Raw genomic sequence first — 19,913 nt, forward strand, 5'->3', positions numbered from 1 at the left:
GTTCGTCACATCAGGAGCCTCTTCGTCCCGAAGAACGATTCTTTCAGCTTCGATCAAGTCTTCAATTACCCTTTTGAGGGTCCAACAGTCCTCTATACTGTGTCTCTCTGCTCCAGAGTGGTATTCACATCTAGCATCAGCTCGGTGCGAGGGAAACTCGGGGTTTGGCCGGTTTTGGGCTACTAGCTGCACTAGACCTCACCTGACTAGCTTTTGAAACAAGCCCGGGTATGATTCACCAATAGGGGTGAACTTATTCCTTTTGAAAGGCTCTCTTGAGCGAGGATTGTACCAGAACATTTGACTGGGGATTATATGGAGCTTGATAAGGATGGGCATTTCTGGGAGGTAGAGCTCGATTTTGTATATAATGTTGTGGTCGCGTCCAAGGTTGCACGTTCATTACCGCAAACCAACAAAACCAACCACCTGAACAGAACCTGGCTAATTTACTCAAACCACAACCTTGTTAGTTTTGAGACATTTAACATATAAGAAATCGCACGTTGGGATGCAATGCACCTAACAGTTAAACGCTTCTACCATGTGTTTGAACGGTTGCATGTTTCATCCCGACCTTAACTAACCTTTTCAGTATGTACCTCTTTTCTTTCATTTCTGCCTCTCTTTAATCACTCTTGATTTTTTTAATTTCGTTTCTATCGCTTTTTTATTTTTTGGCACTCTTTTTTTTGTCACTCTTTTTTTTTGGTCACTTTTTTTCACTCAATTTTTCTTTCTTTTTTTTTCAGTTTATTTTTCACTCAATTAATTTTATGGCTATGATCGAATCCTATGAGGATTGCCTATGTATCATGACGTCGCATGAATCAGATCTTGCGTAGTTCAGAAAAATCGAGAATGGAGTAAATAAGCTAACTCTTCTTCTTTTTTTTTTTTTTTTTTTTACTTTTATAAAACTCGAACCATGAAAGCTTTAAGAAAAAGAAAAAGATTTTTTTTGAATTTTTTGTTTCGTTTTTTTTTTCCCAAAAGAAATGCTTTAAAAGAAGAAAGGAAATATTTTTTTTGGATTTTTGATTTTGATATTCCTTTTTGAAAGAAAGACTTCTAAAACTTCCTTTTCTTTTGATTTGAACTTTGGGAATTTAAAGTATAAAAAAATATTTTTTTGTGAATTTTTATTTGTTTTCTTTTTTCTAAAGAATAAAGAAAATATTTTTAGATTTTGGATGTTGCCTCTTAATTTTTGAAAGAGTAACTTTTAAGAAAATACTTTGGGATTTCAGAGTTTTTTAAAAAAAAAAATTACAAAAGTACTTCTAAAGAAAAACGAAAATATTGGACTTCAATTTTTCAAATTTTTATGACTTTTACGAAAGAAAGACTTTTAAAGAAGGAAAAGAATACATATATTTTTTTTGGATTCTATTTTTTTTTATTTTGTTTTCACTTTTGGGAAAAATACTTCAAAATAAAGGAAACCCGTAGTTTGTATTTTGATTTTTCTTTTTATTTCTTTTTTCAGTATGAATGACTTCAGAAAGAAGGAAACTATTTTTTGAGTTTAAAAATCTCTTTTTTTTAATTTTCTAAGGAAATGCTTATTATTAAAGGAAAATATTTTTGGATTTTTGAAAATTGGGGGCCGGAACTGATGAGGTTTGCCTACGTATCTCACATCCGGTGAGAATTAGACCCGCGTGGTTCTGCTAGTTTTGACAGAACAAGGGAAGCATGTCACTTAAAAATTTTGGCTCATTTTGAAATGACTTTTCCTTTTCTTTTTTTTTTCAAAATTTCGGCAGAGTTTCAGGATTTTAAAATACACACCTCACTCTTGGTTTATTTTTTTGATTTTTTCTTTCTATATTCTAGAAGTCGGTCAACATGTAAGCCGAAACAAATAAATGTACAAGTAGCACGTAAAATGCATCAAGATGATCTTTTAATTTTTAGGTACAACTATCCTAGACGGACCCAACCCTGTGTTGAGTCCCTAAAGTCAAATGTGCTTGATGCAAACAAGCGTTCCTGCTAGGGATCCGGCATGAGGCTATGTTATTCTAGGTTTAAAACCTGGGTGCATTGATCTAGACCTAGCTTACCCAAACAGACAGCTCGAGCCGGGGGAGGGGGGAGGCAGCGTACCGGGAATACAGAAGCTTCACTGGCTTTGCAATTTATCCGAACCTCGTTCTAAAATTAGGATATGACTCTAACAGAAAAGAAGTCACGCGAAGTGCACGCTTCCTAGATGATTTAGAACACTCAGAGAGAAGAGGGTTTCGTAACAGTTTATATATAATTCAAGCAATATCAAAGCGGTAAAAAGCGGCATTTAGCACATTAGGCTCATACATGTAAAAATCAAATAATAAATAAAGCCAAGTATAATAGTTATTCTAAGCTCGAATTCTTGAACCCTGAACTAGAGATTCTGGGTTCTTGTCCCCAGCAGAGTCGCCAGAACTGTCACACCTCCTTTTTTCCGAGGGGGATAGGGAGTTTTTCCGATTGAAGTGACATAAATTGAAATGAGATTATTTATTTAATTTTAGAGTTGCCACCTGGAATAATTTTATGGTGTCCCAAGTCACCGATTTATTTTAAAATCCCAATTCGAGGAAAATTGACTCTTATTATGGTCCGCGAATACAGAAGACCGGGTAAGGAATTCTGTTAACCCGGGAGAAGGTGTGAGGCACTCCCGAGTTTCGTGGTTTTAGCACGGTCGCTCAACTATTAATAATTTGTCTAATTATTTAATTTATTACATGTTTTAAAACGATTGTGCATTTTTTACTTTTTAACCATTTTTAATTATTTATGAATTTTATTTAAATAAGTCCCGATGTCGCGCACTTATTGTTTTGGAACACATTGTGAACCATGTCACATAAAATGCACCTGCGGTTTACAACATATTTATTTTATTATTGTTTGAAGTTGTGATCGGGTCACATGAAATGCACACCCGAGTTTGGATTTACGTATCGTGACCATGTCACGGGAACCGTACCCATGACCACGTTGACTCATTTACGCGCCTAGAGCAAACTACAAAAATTCATAAATTATTTTCCTAAGACCAGTTTGAAATTATTGTAGGGCCAAGAGTTTATGGATATGGGATTATAAAAAACTAAACATGGACGGCTAACATGGTATATGACGGAATAATTCTAAAAAAAAAACTAACATAAAGCAAGTAAGCAAATGCAACTAAATAAACCATATACTAGTGACATAATGCTTAAAACACTCAAAGAGGCAAAAGAAGAATTTATAAACCATAAGAACTAATTAACGAGTCCAAAATCATATATCAAACATAAATGACGAACTCAAAAATACTTAAACAAATCAAGTCATGCTTTTAATCATGGAATCAAACTGGAAATACCGAAATGACATGAAAATGGACCTTTGTATTGATGAACAAAGCAGGAAATTTGCAACTTAATCGGAATAACAAAGCAACAATCGTTGGACTAAAATGCCGAAATTACGAACTGGAACCTCAAACAAGACCTCGACTCTGGACGAGTGTTAGAAAGAGACATGGCTAGGACTGCAGGACGATTCCATCGCTGTCGAATTTGAACAATTCCTTGGTTGATTTAAGAGCTTCCTTCAAGGAAACAAGTGCTTTCATTGTATCTTAAGAAACTGCCACGCCATTGTCTCAAATCTCTTTGAATATTGCAATCAATAACTTGAGCCTCCTTCCAAGATTGCAGTACTCTTTCTTCACTGAAATCCTTCAAAGTCTAGTTGTGACTGATTTCTGAAAATGAGGAATTGGGTGAGGCTCTTAGCTTTTGGACTTCCGTTCTCTGCTTTTTTTGTTTGGTGCGACCAACTTAGGGTGTAGGTATTAGGAGATTAATAGGTGGAAGAGATAAGGATTGGGAGTGCGATTATCTAGGGTAGGTGTTATTTGTAGGAAATTGCTAGGAAAGTACATGTGAATTAGATGATAAGAGAGAATCCTTTTCCATGCGACAATTTTCCATTGGCTCTTTTTCTTTTCTTTTCTTGATAATTACTAAAAAAATCTACTCCTACTAAATAAGTAAATAAAAAGCAAACTAATTACTACACTCAATATTTATTTCTCAAAAACCTCTCACTTAAAATTAAACTAATCTAAAGAAAATTATATCGCTTTTTTTGTTGAAACTTTTCTTTCTTTGTAAAATGAAAAAGATAAAACTAATACTTTAAAAATATATAACTCTTTTTTTTTTGTAATTTTCAAATTATCTAAAATAAACCTATAAAAAGGTGAAATAAAATTAGAATATTAAAATTAAACTTAAAATCTATTTAAATACTAAAAGTGAGTGAAAAAATCAAATATGGTAAAAAATTAGGTGCTCACAGATGTTATGGTAGGATGCTCTTCTATGTGTCGGGGCAGTGAATGACTTTAAAGGAGGTTTACTGAGTCATGATTGAGATTCGGTATCTTATTTCCGGCGGAGGAAAGGTAGTCAGACTATAAATATTCAGGTTTCGGTTGATGGAGTAACGAGACTTGGTATTTTCGAGCGTGGTAGAACTTTCATCTCTAATGTGGTGGCATTGTCCTTGTTGAATACCTTAAGTTCGTCGGTGTTATGATTTTCTTCAATTCGCCTTTGGGGCTGAGTAGCATGAAATAGTGTCGGAGAAGCGGCTATCAGAGATCGCGGTGTGCGGTGATTCAGGTTTGAATCTGTGTTCCTAGTGTTGATGGCTCGAGAAAGATGATTCTCGGAAAGGTTTAAAGTTAGTAGCGATCTATTGGTTCAAGTGTTATAGAGATAGATTTTGATTTAAGGCAATAACCGGGCAATGAAGGATGAGGAAGGACATGTGGGAAGTGTCATGCGGTGGTTAAATTTCTAGAAGGCCAGGTGTAAGAAGCAGAAGTCGAATAATTGCTTAAGGGAGAGGGTTTGACCAAAGTGGGAGAGTGGCAGAGTAGAATTTGGGTTATGTGGTAGGATGACTGCATGCCTTGAGAAAAGTTTAGAGTGATTTGGGATTCATGGTGGGCAATGGCTAGATCCACGGAATTTATTTGGAATATTGGCTATTATACGGGGGATATTAGATACGACAGGCAGGATCTGCTTGATAAGAAGAAGAATACCACATAACTTTGGATTGTAATATATTATCGCACCTTTAGTTAGTGATCATGAGGAGTGAACGGACTTGTACAACTGGTCAATGAGCACAGGCTCAGGTGGGATTATCTCCTGCAAGCAGGTTAGTGGTTGCGTGGTGTTGACAAAGCTTCTGCGAAGAATTCTACTGGCCATCCGGTAAGAGGTCGAATATGTGAATGTGGTTAGTTATCCAGAGTGTTCATGAAATGTTTAACAGAAAGATTTTGAGGCATTTGGCGGGGCGATTGTGCAAGATCATGTCAGTAGGGGATATGGAATCCTGGTGGGTTCCAGAGTTCTGTAATGGTAGCTTCAAGCTAAGTGGGAAAGCCCCACCGCCTACGATTGGATTGCATAGTTATTTACTTGTGAAGTTTCTATTTATTGGAATATTGGTGGGTTATTACGACTAAGGGAAGAGAACATCAGTGGTGATTTGAGCAAAGGCTTTGAGGAATGTGTGCTATAATTGGCCTTATGAATTGTTTACAGGCTTTTGGAAGACTTAGGATTTATGCTTCATGTAGAGGTGATTTACAAGAAAGGTGATTCAGCCGGTTGCTTCTTTGAGAGGGTGTTCATGTGCTAGAGAAGCCTTGGGGGTTTGATTATATTCGGGACCAAGTCAGAGTGGGTGACTCTCCACAACGGTCCTAGTGGATTCAAAAGTTAAGATGCGGTGCTTGAGGATTTCGAGTACGTAGTGTGGTTGAATATCGAGCTTTTGCAATGGATTATGAAAAGGGCTTAGAGTGTTCTATGTTAGCTTCGGTCTGCGGTGCAACGTAAGAGGAATGGGAGAAAATGACTTCGAATTCATGGAGGAATTATCAGGAGAGGTGTACCAGTTGAAGATACGAATATGCGCGTAAGACGGGTACGAGATGGTTCGTGGGTTTTGAGACAATATGGTCTCGTGAAATAAGGTCACTTAGGATGAGTGTGGATTTGGGTTCGTTATATTTTGAATGGAGCTATTATTATTTCTAAGGAAAGTCCGGAGTAAATTAGAAGAAGTCGAATCCATTAGCAATGGTTGAATTGGCATGATGGTAGCAATGATCAGTTCCTTCAGCGGGTTAAGTTATACATGTGAATTGTGGCGATACGTGCGAGGCTTGACAACTGCTGTAATTGAATTTATTTGGAGGCATTCGAGTATTGTAGCTTATTATGTGTAGACGGATCCCGGAAGAATAATGGTGGTTTAGACCACTACTCGAGGTTTGTATTTTTCTATGGTAGTGGGAATTCAGTTACGTGTTGCAATGGTTCCCCTGAAATGAGTTAAGAGAGAGGTTTCTATATGATGAAGTGTGTACCCTATTAGTGGTTCAGGAGTTATGATGAAATTCTTGTACTCTTGCGTATTGGCATGATTAGGTGCAGTGGGTAGCATGAGAATTAGAAGTTGAGGATCAAGGTTGCAGTTCGATGTTGACAAGAATGTCACAAGCTCAGATGAGCAGGAAAAGATTCAGATGGTTAAAGTAAGTTGGTATTGTCTCTAGCGTCACCTGAGATCAGTGTCTTGTGTAAGAGGTTTTGCGTACTGATTGCAGATTCTTGATTTGCTTTACAGCATTAGTGTAGCCGGTGGTATGGAGGTGCAGACTTGATGTTTGGTGCGGAAGGTCGTGGGAGCGTATCCCATGGGAAGATTATATAAGTGTGACATGTAGTCACTTGAATGATTGAAGATTTAAAACCAAGTGTGGAGATTTTTGGTACTATCGCTAATGTGAGATGTTATGCCCGAAGGGCTCTTGGTTCGTTTGGTTGTGGACTGTGGAAGTATGTTCTGGATTTGATGGTTGTCCTTGTGCATCAGGTGTTATTGTGGATCCTTGAAAGGTTATTAGTTTAGTGCAGTGCCAGAATCGGTTGGAGGTCCGTGGATGGATCTAAATATGAATCTGGGCTCTATATCAGGGCGGATATGTTCATTTCAGCTTAACGTTATTTTCGGAGGAATCTCGAGCCAAGATGTTATTTCGTCGTTGGCTATTTCGTGTAATGCTATATTGTGCCGTGTGATTTGTGAAACGGCTTGATAAATTTCTTACACGAGTTCATTATTAGCATTCTTTCTTAATCCCTATTAATTAGCTACATGAAAAGAAAAGAAACAAGGATTTGGGGTCTGTACACACCCCGTGCAAAGTTTTGGGCATATTTTCCAACATCTACGAAGCTTAAGGGGGAGGTAGGAGTAACTTTTGCTTTGAATGAAAGTCCCTTCTTGCAAAATGTTCATTGCAATTTGCAACCTGTGAAAATGAAGCCGAGACTCGCTGCTTCAATTTCTGCTTTAATGGCCGGTAAAAATCTCTGTAAAACCCTAACTTTTTACTATTTTTCATATAACTCTCTTCCCGTTAAACTGTTTTTCCTCCGCCGCAGGTGGACGTACCGGAATTTGCAAAGCCATTTCCGGCATCTTACCGGAATCTCAAACGTTCAGCGGCTTTGGCCGAAACTGCAGCAGGTAAAATACGATTTAAAGCTTATGATTTAATAGCTTCTTTCTTGGTAGTTTTACAAATAAAGATTAAGCAACGGTAAAAATCGAAGTATGAAAAATTTTCTGCTTCAGTGTGCCAATAGTAGGAGGATTAATAGCCTACCTATATCCCTTTTACAATTTTATTCTAGTTATTAATGCTAATTTAGATTCTTTAAATGCGAAAATTATCAAAAAAATAAATAAATCATTTTTAGCATTGACTAATATCACTGCAATTTTTACACTATCAAGGCAATTTAATTGCTTATAGCGGGTTATCACTCTATTTTCCAGGTTACCATATTAGACTTGATATGAATAGTTTACCTGTTTCTATATGTCAATTTTAGTTGATGGTCAGAAAAATTTATACAATGTCATTGCACATAACTTGAACTCTCTCTGTCGTAATTCGTCTTGATATTTTCACTATGAATTATAGTTAATCTATTCGTTGTTTTTCATTATTTACTAAGGAGACGAAGTTAATTGTCAATTGAAATTTAAATCACATGTAATGAGAACAAAAGAGAGAAGCGTTGACATGAGTGTCTTTTCTCCTAGAGAGAGGGTACAAAAACCAACGCCAAGTTTTGCAATATTCTGAATGCATTTTAGCTGAAATCTTGTAGGAGTAATTGGTAACTAGGACAGTTATGTAATTTTTACTTCAATGATATAGATGCTGTAGCACCCAAGGGTGTTGCCTTGTTGTCAATGAAGTGGGTTGAGAACCATGAGGTCTCAGGTTCAAATCCCAGCGAAGACAAAAACACTAGATGATTTTTCCCATCTGTCCAAACCTTGTTGGACAGGGTCACATGGTATCTATTGTTGGTGGGAGGTAGCAGGTATCACGTGGAATCAATCGAGGTGCGCGCAAGCTGGCCCAGACACCATGGTTATTAAAAAAAAAAGATATGGATGTTGTTACTACTTACTAGAAGCATGCCAATGCAACCTAGGAATATGCATAGAGCAGGATATAGGGATGTTAAGATTGGATTACCCCAAGAAGCCACATTATAGATTAACCAAAATATAATGGATGGACGATGAAGCAGATTCAGTTGTTGTCTTTCCTTAGACCATTCCCTCTTTTACTATAGTGGAGATTATTGAACATGCTCATAAGACAACAGAAGAATGAATGTTTTCTTCTGCAGAGGTATAAATAGCAATTGGGCTGTATTACGCCGACTCTGGTTCTAAGCATCCTTTCTTCCCTGCTATGCTTAGGAAGTTATGTGGATCCTTTTGAGTGCTAAATTGATGCCTAATTGAGATTCAGGTGTTTAGTGCGTAACTTACAGTTTAGGAATAGTTATTCTCCAGAGCCTGCTGAAAATCTGCCAATTTTTTGCAATTCAGTCACAAAGGGCCGCTCGACACTCAAACCCTCACCATACTACATAAAGGGTGGGGTAGATTTCCTCTTATCTATCTCTGTATACAGTGCTTGTGGATAAGCATTCACATAGGTCGCGTGTTATTCAGTAAGTACCCTGTGCATATAAAGTATCTCCAAAAGCTTGTCATGGATATGTTCTTTGGCTGGTATATGAATTAAAAGGAAAAGGTTTCCAGCTGTATGAGTGTGAATGCATAATAGTCATTCAGAGTCTCTCTTTTGACCTTTCCTTCCTCAATTGGTATTCTTGTCTAATTCATCAGTCATTGACAAGGTGGGTTGCTTTGATGGTAAGCACCCTCCACTTCCAATCAAGAGGTTGTGAGTTCGAGTCACCCCAAGAGCAAGGTTGGGAGTTCTTGGAGGGAAGGATAACGAGGGTTTATTGGAAACAGTCTCTCTACCCTAGGGTAGGGGTAAGGTCTGCGTACACACTACCCTCCCCAGACTCCACTTGTGGGATTATACTGGGTTGTTGTTGTTGTTGTCTAATTCATCAGTCATTCTCATTGCTCACTAAATATGGATTCTAGTGTTATTGGTTTAATATAGTTTTTCTATTCTCTATCATGCATCTACATTCTACCGCATACTTTGTAGAATGTATTTGTGTTCATGTATAAATCCAGACTATCCCATATGTTTGGATAACTTCTGCATAAAAATAGCAAGGGTTGGTTTGTTTTGTGTGTTTGTTCGAGTTCAAAATCATTGGCCTATCCACAGTGAATTCAATCCAAAGTTACTTAACGTTTAGAAATTGAATGGATAGCTCCCTCTATTGTTTTTTTTTTATAAGCAATAAGCAATGTGGAAGCTCCCTCTGATGGGCTTAGATTGCAAAGTTAAAATCGATTATGCAATTATGCACAGATCCCATAATTATGTCATTGAGATTAATAATAGGGTTGTTTGGCTCCTACAGCCTTTTGGTTATGCATCAAAAAAAGCTGGCATTTGCTGTTCGGCAAACAAAATCTGTCTCATAGAGCAGATGAATTGATTTGGGATTGAGGCACAGTTGATTGATGAGATAACAGAGGGAAAACGGTGAACTAGATCTAATGTGTTTGATTAAATACTTCCCCTGTCTCATTTTGGTGTCCCATTTTGTTTGGCACGATTATTAAGGTAAGAACATCTAGTTGAAAAAGAGGCCAAAATTGTAGTATATAAAGTGAACTTAAAGAAATTTGAACTTTGTGCTGTTCAAATGTGGGCTATGCAGCACCTTTTAAACAACAGAATGTAGAATATTGAAAGAATATTAAGTTCTTTTTTTTAATTGCAAAAAATTGAACCATTTCTCGATTTGTGCATGTCATCCTTGCGTAGGAGCCATACTAATCTTCTCCGTATCAGACGAATTTTATCAGATGTCGCCGAAGGGACAAATAGTTAACACAATTTTGGAATAGGGTTGTAAATCTTTGCAATTAATACCTTTGCACAATAGGTGAAAATGGGTACAGAAGTGGAGATAAAGTTGATTTGGAAAAATGTGAACTTTTTTTGCTCAAAAATGGGTCCAACAACCATTTTACGAATAGAATATTTGATGAAATTTTTTATGAATGGATGAAAAAGGTAATAAACTCCATCAGAATATGTTGACAATTTTGGAACAACCTAAAATAGAAATAGATAAATTTGTTAGTATGAAGGAAGTAGTAATTAGTAAATCTGCAGAGATAACACCTTTGCACAATAGTGTTCAGGTGAAGGCCAACAAATAATCAGTGCATGGAGAAAACCAAGGGCAAGCTGCAGAAACTTAAAGTACTGAATGTGTCAAAAGCATAGCAAAGACCTCTTGGCATAATAGCTAGTGAAAAGGATAAACTACCTTCTTAAAGGCTCAATAGCTTTCAGCATAATTATTTAGATGAACAGTTAAAATAGTATCGGGAGGTTTTAGTTTAGGAGAATTATTATTTGCTAAGCTGGGCAGGTACATGAGAAATACTTCGGGTGTATCAAAGTTGGAAGGCAAAGAAAGGACAAAAAAGACCTTGGTATTTTGTCTGTACCCTCTCTTTCATGCTAGGTCAACCTGTGGATTTTCCTGTATAGTGTGGATTTTATAGACATTAATATTCTTAGTATTTAAGGCCAAATGCCATGCGTTCTTATTGATTATTGTACTATTCTTACACCTTAAAGTTGACCAGCTTCCAGTTCCAAAGATTTAAGAGCTCAAAGGGTTTACAATTTGTCTGTGATGACGATGATGACTTCTCAGAATTGGGTTCTCCAGTAGAAAGAGCCATTTGGCAGCTGAAGTTAGCGACGGAGAAGCCTGACCCTTTTGTGGTATGCCTTTCTGATTTTATTAAGAGCAATACATTATATGTCCATATAGGACTTCTTACTATTGGGTACGTGGACTGATTTGTTTAAAGATGTTACCAATACCTTTTGAGCCACAGAAACATGATAATGGTAGAAAAGTATCTTCAAGCAAGTCTTCTCGCAGTGAAAGCAAGCAAAGCAGAAAAGGCAGAATCTTAAATCTTGATAAACCACATCAAACTTCTTGTGAGTTTGGCAATGGTGATGATGCTTCTGGATCGATTTATACAACTTCTGATGCTGCTAGGATGAATGGTCGGAGGTCAATATCAGTTGGGAATGTACCTTCTACCATCAGCCTTTCTCAGCTTGTAGAAGCAGTTTCAGTCTTTGGAAAGGTCTGCACTACGTCAGTCCGGGATCTGCCTGATGGGCTTAACTGTTGGGACATCCAATTCGAGGTATCCTATTGATTCTGGAACTTCTGCCTAAATTCTCCTCATTGAGGAAAAGTTTGTTTATTAACTGTTAACTGTTGGCAAGAGCTTAGAATCCTGCAACAGAGCAATTAGGGCTGGTGCGTTAACTCTTGGGGAGACTCGTCTTCAAATCCGTCCTCTGCGGGCTTCGATTATTGTTACTATCAGGATTAAAGGCATATCCGGAGTTGCTTCCATTGGTGAGATATACTCAATCTGTAAAGTTGGCACAACAGAAGGATTGGCATGGGTAAGCAAGGATAGTGTTGATGCCTTATTTACAGTTGAGACTGACACGGAATCACAGTCAATCCTCAAAAAGTAAGTGGTGGTTCAACCTGGAATAGAAATGTTTTACTGTTACTGCATTCATCTGTTGTAACTCTTATAGGTTAGGGGGCCGGGTTATTTTTTTATTACTTTGCCATGTCAAAAGTATAAAACTATTCTCATGGTTTCCTTTCGGAAGAAGTTGGAGCGGAGAATTGAATCCAGAAACCGCTTCTCTTTATTACTGCATCAGCATTAATCATGTTCCTCAATGTTCCATGTAGTTTTTCACCGACTCTTAGCATCATTACTCCATATTGTTTGCATATTCTTAACTATGAGAAGACTCATATTGACATCTGATCATTGAATAATATATCTTCCTCTTTTCCTTAGCAAAACATATTCTCTTCCATTATTGGTGGACACTGGTTGATAACCTATGGTATTTCAACTATCTTTTGGTCAAGAACTTTAATTATGCCAATCTGAAATCAAGTTTCTGACTTTCTGTTCATCTTGTTTCCAATTTAATCTTGCCTTTGCTATAGTTGATGGGAATACACTTGGTGTAACTTTCTTATGCATTTTTCTCTTCTTAGGTTAAATGGTACTACTGTTGGTGGTCATCGCCTGTCAGCTTCTTTACTACCTTGCAACTCATCCTTTGGTTCCATGTCTGAAAGTGAGGATGCTAGATGCAAGATGGGTTTACAAATTAGTAGTTACTTGACAGTACTCAAATTGCAACTTGAGGAAAAGAAAGTGCATTTGGAGGATCTTCAGATGCTGCATGAGGGAATAATGCACCTTGAAGATCTGCCTTCCAACATCGATTAATCCGACATTTGATTCATGATTTTCAAACTGTCTTCTCCATTCAAGAATGTTCACTTGCTAATAACAGGGTCACTCTCTTCAAGCCTCTCTGTACCCCCTTTCCGCAACCCCTTCGTGTGCCCCCTTGCCCTTGCTTTTAGTTGCTGAAATGAGCCTAACAAGATGACGGGGCCATTCGGACAAACCCCAAGTCAATGTCCCTTCCTTTTGTCTATACTTTTTACAGCCTCATTTCTAGTAACTGAAAACGCTGTTATTGGGGGAATCCTTTTGAGTTTTGAAAAATCTATTGATGATTTGTTTGTGGTGGTGGTTACCATTGATTGCTAACCGGTGCTTGGTTCTTCATTGCCAGTGGCTATCTCCTCCCCTATTCCACTTTTAATTTCGTTAAATAAACTTGGTTTCATATTAGATTACCCAACTGCAGGGGTAGGAAAAATTGCTCTGTGGACGTATTCAAAGAAAGAAAAATGAAACTCTTTGAGTTACTTTGGTACACCCTGAATATTCAACTGGTTGAAGACTACTTTGTAAACACGAGGGACTATGGGAGTGTGTGGGACAAGTTTGAGAACACAGGAAATTTTAGAGTAGAATAGAGAAAAGGAAAAGGAAATCGAATTGGCCTGGACTTCTCGGATGCCTTATCATCATATTTATTACCAGACACTGAGATCTAGTTGACATGCAGTTTATACTAAGTAATTAATATTTACTTGGTTTCTCACTGAGACATTTTTTATACTTGTGTTTCTATTCAATGGTTTTTCAACTAGGAAATGAAAAATTTGAGAGAGTAGTAGAGGTAGCATGGAAGTAAGGAGGATAAGGCAAGAATGACACAAATAATGAGGGAATTCTGTGAGCAAAGAGTTACGGGCGAAATTCAAAAATAGCTAGATTTACAACTGGTCATTCAAAAATAGCTCAGTTTCAAAAGTAATCGAAATTTAGCCACTTTTCATGTAAAGATAAATCTGAGCGAAAACACTGTTCAAAACCCGGAAAATACGCCAGTATATTATGCTGGAGTTCCAGCATAAGTATACTTGAACTCCAGCATATTATACTGGAGTTCCAAGATAAGTATGCTGGAACTCCAGCATAATATGATGGAGTTCCATCATAAGTACACTAGAACTCCAGTATAATATACTGGAGTTCCAACAAGTATACCGGTCCAGCATAATATGCTAGAGTTCATACACAGGTGCACCGAATTCCAGTATATTTTGCTGGACCGGTCTCTGCGCAGCAAAATAGTGGCTATTTTTCATTGACTTGGTAAACGCCGGCTATTTTTGAATGACCAGTCCGAAACTCGCTATACCGTGCTATTTTTACAAGAGTTATAGAACAGGCCCATTTTCGGAAAGTTGTCATCTTTGAGCCTAAAGTGCACAAGCCGTTCACTGAAGTTTTTAGTTGTGCACAAGTGCAGTAATTGAAGTCATTAAGGTCAGGGATAGGGATTGTGTTTAATCTACAGATTCATCTCCTTTCGGCCCCATATTCAAAATTCTACAAGGTCTTTCCCCATTTTCGGGTGCTGATACACTCATTGAGGAGCATTGGTCAATCTTATATTCCCTCTCATCAACTAAAGACTTCATGTAGGAACAAGGCCGGTCCTCGGTCTCCATATGACTAGGCTCCAGCCCTGGACTAAGTTGCACCTCAAATGATGATGGTCCGAGAGGTTGAGTCCTCATTTGCACAGATCGCAAAAGTGCAGCTCTCCTTAAGTCAGCAGAGTGGCATATGTCACTGGGTGATGATGGAAAACGACCTTCAGAATCAGAGCCTCGTTGACGAGGCTGTGAGGATGTGGCAGGAGGGAAGTTGCAGGAATGTGACGGGTATGACGTGGAGGGAGGGCCTGATGAGAACCCATTCAAAGGTCTGTGATATCGGTAGGGTGAGACTGGACTAGTTGGCGTGCTCTCAGATTGGGGGGAGCTGGTAATTGTCAAAGGTTCATAGCATCGTGAGTCATCTGAATCTTCTGACATTGGAGAATACTGAAAGGACATCTCCTCCCTGAAAAAACCAATAATATAAAGTCAAATAAAACTTCATAACAAATAAAAAGGGAGATAGCAAATATAGCATCTTCATCTTCATCTGTCAACTATATCTCATATTCAGATGCATATAAGCAGGGGCAGTACTTTTGGCATGGAGCATGGATTTATGTGTAAAAATTCATTAAAATTGCCCATAACTTTAAAAAATATAATTGGGTTCAAAGCTAAAAACTTTAAAAGTTGAACCTCTAGAGTTCAAATCATGTATCCGCGTCTGCACATAAGTTGTCGGGTTGCAAATAATTAGGACATCCAAAACTCGGGACAGGTAGTCTATCTCTACAAGTGATTCGGGGAGAGATAAAATGAAAATAAATGCTCCTAAAAAATAACCATATCCAAAAGCATGTATTGTGATAGATTGGTCCATCTACACATTAGTGTCTGTGTCTTCCTCATCGTGTGTGGTTCTGGAAGGGATTAGGGAATTTTAGTCTTCAAACACTAAACTGGACCAAAATGAAAAAATGATGGTGCTGTTTTATTTAACAGCAGACTACAGAGTCCTGACATTGCACGGCACATCAGGTTTTCTTACAACAAAATCGAAGGCAAGTCACCCCTTTTTAGAATTTTTGGAACTATAAAACCATACAGCGTTGACCCCTCTGTTACGCTCAAAAAACGACCATACGGTTTGTATTTCCTTGCCAGCCATTTTTTGCTCTAAACTCCAATTGCCATGACAGGAGACACCAGAGGGGTCACTGTTAGTTTCATCTAGTAATCTTTTGAAATGTTCGTAATGTCAGTGAAAGTAAAGCTCTCAACACTTTACTTTTCGCAGCAGAATAGCTCGTACAGTCACTACAAGGTTCATAGAGTCATAGTAGATGAATCGAACTAGGATCATCATAGAATCAGCCGAAAACTAGAACCCTCTTCAGAAAAAGACAGGAGACAGCTGCCAGATGACAAACCGCATCTACCAACTCTAGTTTCCTATCATTCATCACTCCATTACTGATGAGTGGAAAAGCCGTTATCTTTTGAGCATCTAACTCTACCAGTTTTGAGGTTGCTTTGATTATAAATTATACTAATTTATGTGTCAAATATGCAGACACAGAATCAACACGGCAGAATCCCGTACCACTGTATATTCACTTGCAACTAGATCCATATAAACTGCCATAATATTGTGTTTCCTCAGTTTGCAGATCTTAGGTGTTTTTTTTTGGTACTTCCTACATAGGACCAACTCCTATAGCATAGTATTATGACTATGAAATTTAAGAGGTCAATTTAATGGATTAAATAGAAGACGAAATAGCGAAACTCAAACAGTGGAGTACGCATCATGCTTATGGCAATTTTTATACAAGGGAAATATGTGTAAAAACGTTTGAGCAAGTATTAAAAAAGTTCAGGTGGCTACTCTGCATCTTACCTTGTTTGTTTAATGCTGCCCACTCACACAGGGTAACATATTAGAAAAGGCACCGCCATATTCTCTGATATTATAACAATAAGGCAGGTAAGTTTCAAGTGAAAACTGGAAATGGAAAGGACAGCTACATAGACCGTGCAAGTCATGAAAGTTATTGGATGTTGAAGTCCCAGATCCTTGCTAATCAGATATAGTATAGTTACTTCTTGCTTCATTTTGTTTTATGTGGAGCAGGGTCACGGACCAAGAGAAGCCAGTAGTTCGATTTATCCTTCTAGTAACTTTTGAATTTAACAGTAATAGATGTTAAAGGTCCTACAGAAACCTAATAGAGACCAGCATCAACAAAAGCATAGGCTGCAGTGGAACAATTGATGTACATGGAAGAAGAAAAGCAACTTCTCTGTCTGCTCTCATTCTTGCTCTCTCTCCATTTAACTCCACTACCTCTCAGAAACAAAGTTCAACATAGGTTGTAATAGCCTACATATAAATATTATGTCCCGAGCACCAACATTCAGGTAGAGGTATCAATAAATCTCTCTGGATAATAAACAGTTCTCTCAAGACTCAGCTTACTGTAAGAAGAAAATGTTATTACACTTGGTCTTTAATGGACTCATACAGCTTTTACATTCAAGGTTGATACAGTAATGACCTCACTAGAAAGGACGGAATGAGAGAGATTTCCATTAGAATCCCCACATGCACCACACCTTCCAAAGATTTAGAGTAAGACAAACCTAAAATAATTAGAGATAGAGAGAGTAAAGAACCTAAAAGTAAAGGCCATTTTCCAAAAAAGCAATCTCCCATCTGTAATTGAAATTCATCCCCTCTTTTCTTTCTCCCTTTTTTATATAAGAGAAGAAAGTTTTTAAGCATAAAAATGCATTACTGTGGAAACAGTAAAATATCCAAAAGGAACTAAATATTTTAGCAGTAAAGTCTATAAACTAATGCAAGGTACCGATGAAGAATTCGTCACGTTAAACGCAATCACATGCCAATGGACTATCATGAACATATAACTTAATAAAGGATTTGTACTTGGAGCATAAGCTTAAGGTCAGAGTGTCATTTCAGACTTTCAACAGTCACTGAAGTTGGATTAAAGTTGGAATAAGAAAGTAATTCTCTACATAAAATGAGAAACAGAAATTGCTTAAAATCTGTGTAATTTTCCGTCTTGCAAAATAGTAGAAAGTTCATCACCTGATATAAAGCATGTTTTCGGATCTTGAGGGAGAATCCACTATATTATCTGGTAAGGAGTCTCCCACTGTCAGTCCATTTAAACTTGACGCCATTATCTGCAGAATTCCTCAAGTTACGTCATAAATAGCAAAAGCAACTAGCACACAAAGCCAGTACTCACACGGCAAAGATCATGCGTTTCAAGTACTAGCCGCATATCCATCTTCAAAAATTACAATCAACATAAGAATCTGAAAATAAACATTTACTAGACACTTGTAACTATAATAACCTTGTTAAGAAACCACAATCTTTTGGAATATTCAATCGGTTGCATTTCAATCCTAAACTACTCTTTATCCAAACAAACACTACAGTTTTTACTCTATTCGTCCTCTTTAACACACCGAATTAGATTCGTGGAAACAAATATTAACGGTCGTAATTTGATAAAGAAAATATCACACCGGAACTGAATTATTTATAAATTTGAGTTCATGAAAGTTATATAGAAATGAAATGCTCAAACATGTCGAAACGTCCCAAATAAAAGAGTATTACGTAAATTAAGACAGAGAGAATATGATTAACAAAATCGGCGAGCTTCTAATTTGAAGTCCACATACACATTTCTAAAATAAAAGTAGAATTTTGAGAAGGGGAAACACCTCACTAAGATATCGTTTGTGAGAGTGGAGATTGTCGAGATAAACCTCGTCTTCTGGGTCTCTATTTCTCTTACCACTTGGGGATGCTGTTGCTGCCGTCGCTGGAGCTGACGACGGCGATGAACCCGTCTCCGAGCCCATAATCCCAAAGAGGAAAATCAATCCTTCTTCCCCCTGTTTCTGGAGTCCAATGTCAGACTAAAAAGGTAGAAAACCGATCAAGCACCCAACAAAACCAAAAGTTAACGGCTCTAGTTATCTTTTTTGCTTAAAAATGGCTTTAATTATACAAAAAGGTGAATATTAAATGAAAAAAAATTTCGATACTGGTTGAAATGATGCCAGGTCATTGTGTAAAAATTGGACGGCCGTCCTATTTGGTCGCCCCAATTTAACCTATACCCATTTTTTAAATTTTTTTTAACTTGTACCCAATTTTTAAACAACTTCATCCCCTTTCTCCTCCTCTTCTCCTCCTTCGTTTTCTTTTTCTTTTTCTATGGCTAAGCTTAATACTAATTGGGTACAAAAATCAAGGGACCAATATTATCACCTCACGGAAATTTCACATTTTATGAAAGGTATAAAGAATCCAAGCGACAAGACAAAGGTGACAACAGACAAAAAAAGAAAATCATGAAACCCCTAGTCTTCCACAAGCCCAGAACAATAGAAAAAAAGGTGATTAATTACTGATTAATCTAGCAGGCATTGAAGATAATATTTTGTAATGAACTCAATTGAAATGAGGAAAATAAACGACAATAATGAAAATAGATTTGTTCTTCCTTTTATGTTTTCGTTAGAGATGTAAAAAGTTGTTGAGAATTGATAAAGTAAACGTGGTCTTATGGATTCAACTTCACCTTATACAGTGTTGAAGTTTTTACAAATGAACTAAATAACTTCGGCATCTTCTGCTGAAGTTTTTGAAAAAGCTTATTCATGATAAAAAAACTTCAGCACTAAATGCTTAAGTTCAGCAAATAGAGAACAAAACTTCAGCACTAGAATGCTTAAGTTCAGCAAATAGAGAACAAAACTTCAGCACCAAAATGCTTAAGTTCAGCACACTCGGTCTACTTCAGGCCCGGCTACTAGAATGCTGAAGTTTTGCGTGATTGCCTTTGCTACTTCAGCCATGTATGTTGAAGTACCGCGAAAAAGTGGGTATGCTTGTAATTTTTATTACAAAGCAGACACAAGTTAAAATGTAACCCAAAAAGTGGGTATAAATACAAATGCCCTTGTCATTGTCCACTTATCTCTAAATGTAAGCCCATTCATTTATGGCCTGGGCCTTTAGATTAAGTCAAAATAGCACGAGTCATTTTTTTGGTCGCTAATTAAAAAATAGTCAGCGTTTGCAAAGTCATTAAAAAAATAGTCATTATTTTGCTAAAATACAGAAAATTCTAGCATAATATGTGGGATTATGGAGCTCATGCGTACAAACTTCCAGCATATTATGTTGGAACTCCGAGATTCAAAAGTTCCAGCATAATATGCAGGATTATGTAGAACCTACATATAAACTTCTAACATATTATGATGGAACTCCAGCACATTATAAAATTATAGCATATTATGTTGAAAGCTCATATGTAAAAAAAATTCAAACTCCAGCATATTATGCTGGAATATTTT

General features: G+C 37.2%; 2 protein-coding genes and 1 non-coding gene across 4 annotated transcripts; 1 reads left to right on the top strand and 2 right to left on the bottom strand.

Annotated features, from left to right (window-relative positions):
* Positions 1–7,265: 7,265 nt before the first annotated feature.
* On the top strand, positions 7,266–13,269 carry LOC107816980 (uncharacterized). 2 transcript variants are annotated; one of them, XM_016642737.2, is made up of 6 exons: positions 7,266–7,444; positions 7,527–7,611; positions 11,212–11,353; positions 11,443–11,793; positions 11,876–12,132; positions 12,684–13,269. In XM_016642737.2, the coding sequence occupies exons 1-6, from the start codon at positions 7,402–7,404 to the stop codon at positions 12,919–12,921; spliced, it is 1,116 nt and encodes a 371-aa protein (XP_016498223.1). In that variant the 5' UTR covers positions 7,266–7,401; the 3' UTR covers positions 12,922–13,269. The 2 variants fall into 2 exon arrangements, with proteins under 2 accessions (XP_016498223.1, XP_016498224.1); XM_016642738.2 differs by having other exon boundaries at positions 7,272–7,444; positions 11,470–11,793.
* Positions 10,330–10,432, bottom strand: LOC142176921 (U6 spliceosomal RNA). The gene has a single exon (XR_012705722.1). It is a non-coding gene; the product is annotated as a U6 spliceosomal RNA (small nuclear RNA).
* A 903-nt stretch (positions 13,270–14,172) lies between the features above and the next one.
* LOC107816982 (uncharacterized) lies at positions 14,173–18,512 on the bottom strand. The gene is made up of 3 exons (XM_016642739.2): positions 18,267–18,512; positions 17,617–17,714; positions 14,173–14,964 (listed from the first exon to the last, which is right to left on the bottom strand). Exons 1-3 carry the CDS (start codon positions 18,405–18,407, stop codon positions 14,403–14,405), a joined length of 801 nt encoding a protein of 266 aa, XP_016498225.1. The 5' UTR covers positions 18,408–18,512; the 3' UTR covers positions 14,173–14,402.
* Positions 18,513–19,913: the final 1,401 nt, after the last annotated feature.

This window comes from Nicotiana tabacum, chromosome 22 (genome assembly GCF_000715075.1).
Source record: "Nicotiana tabacum cultivar K326 chromosome 22, ASM71507v2, whole genome shotgun sequence".
In the NCBI taxonomy this organism is placed as follows: Eukaryota; Viridiplantae; Streptophyta; class Magnoliopsida; order Solanales; family Solanaceae; genus Nicotiana; species Nicotiana tabacum.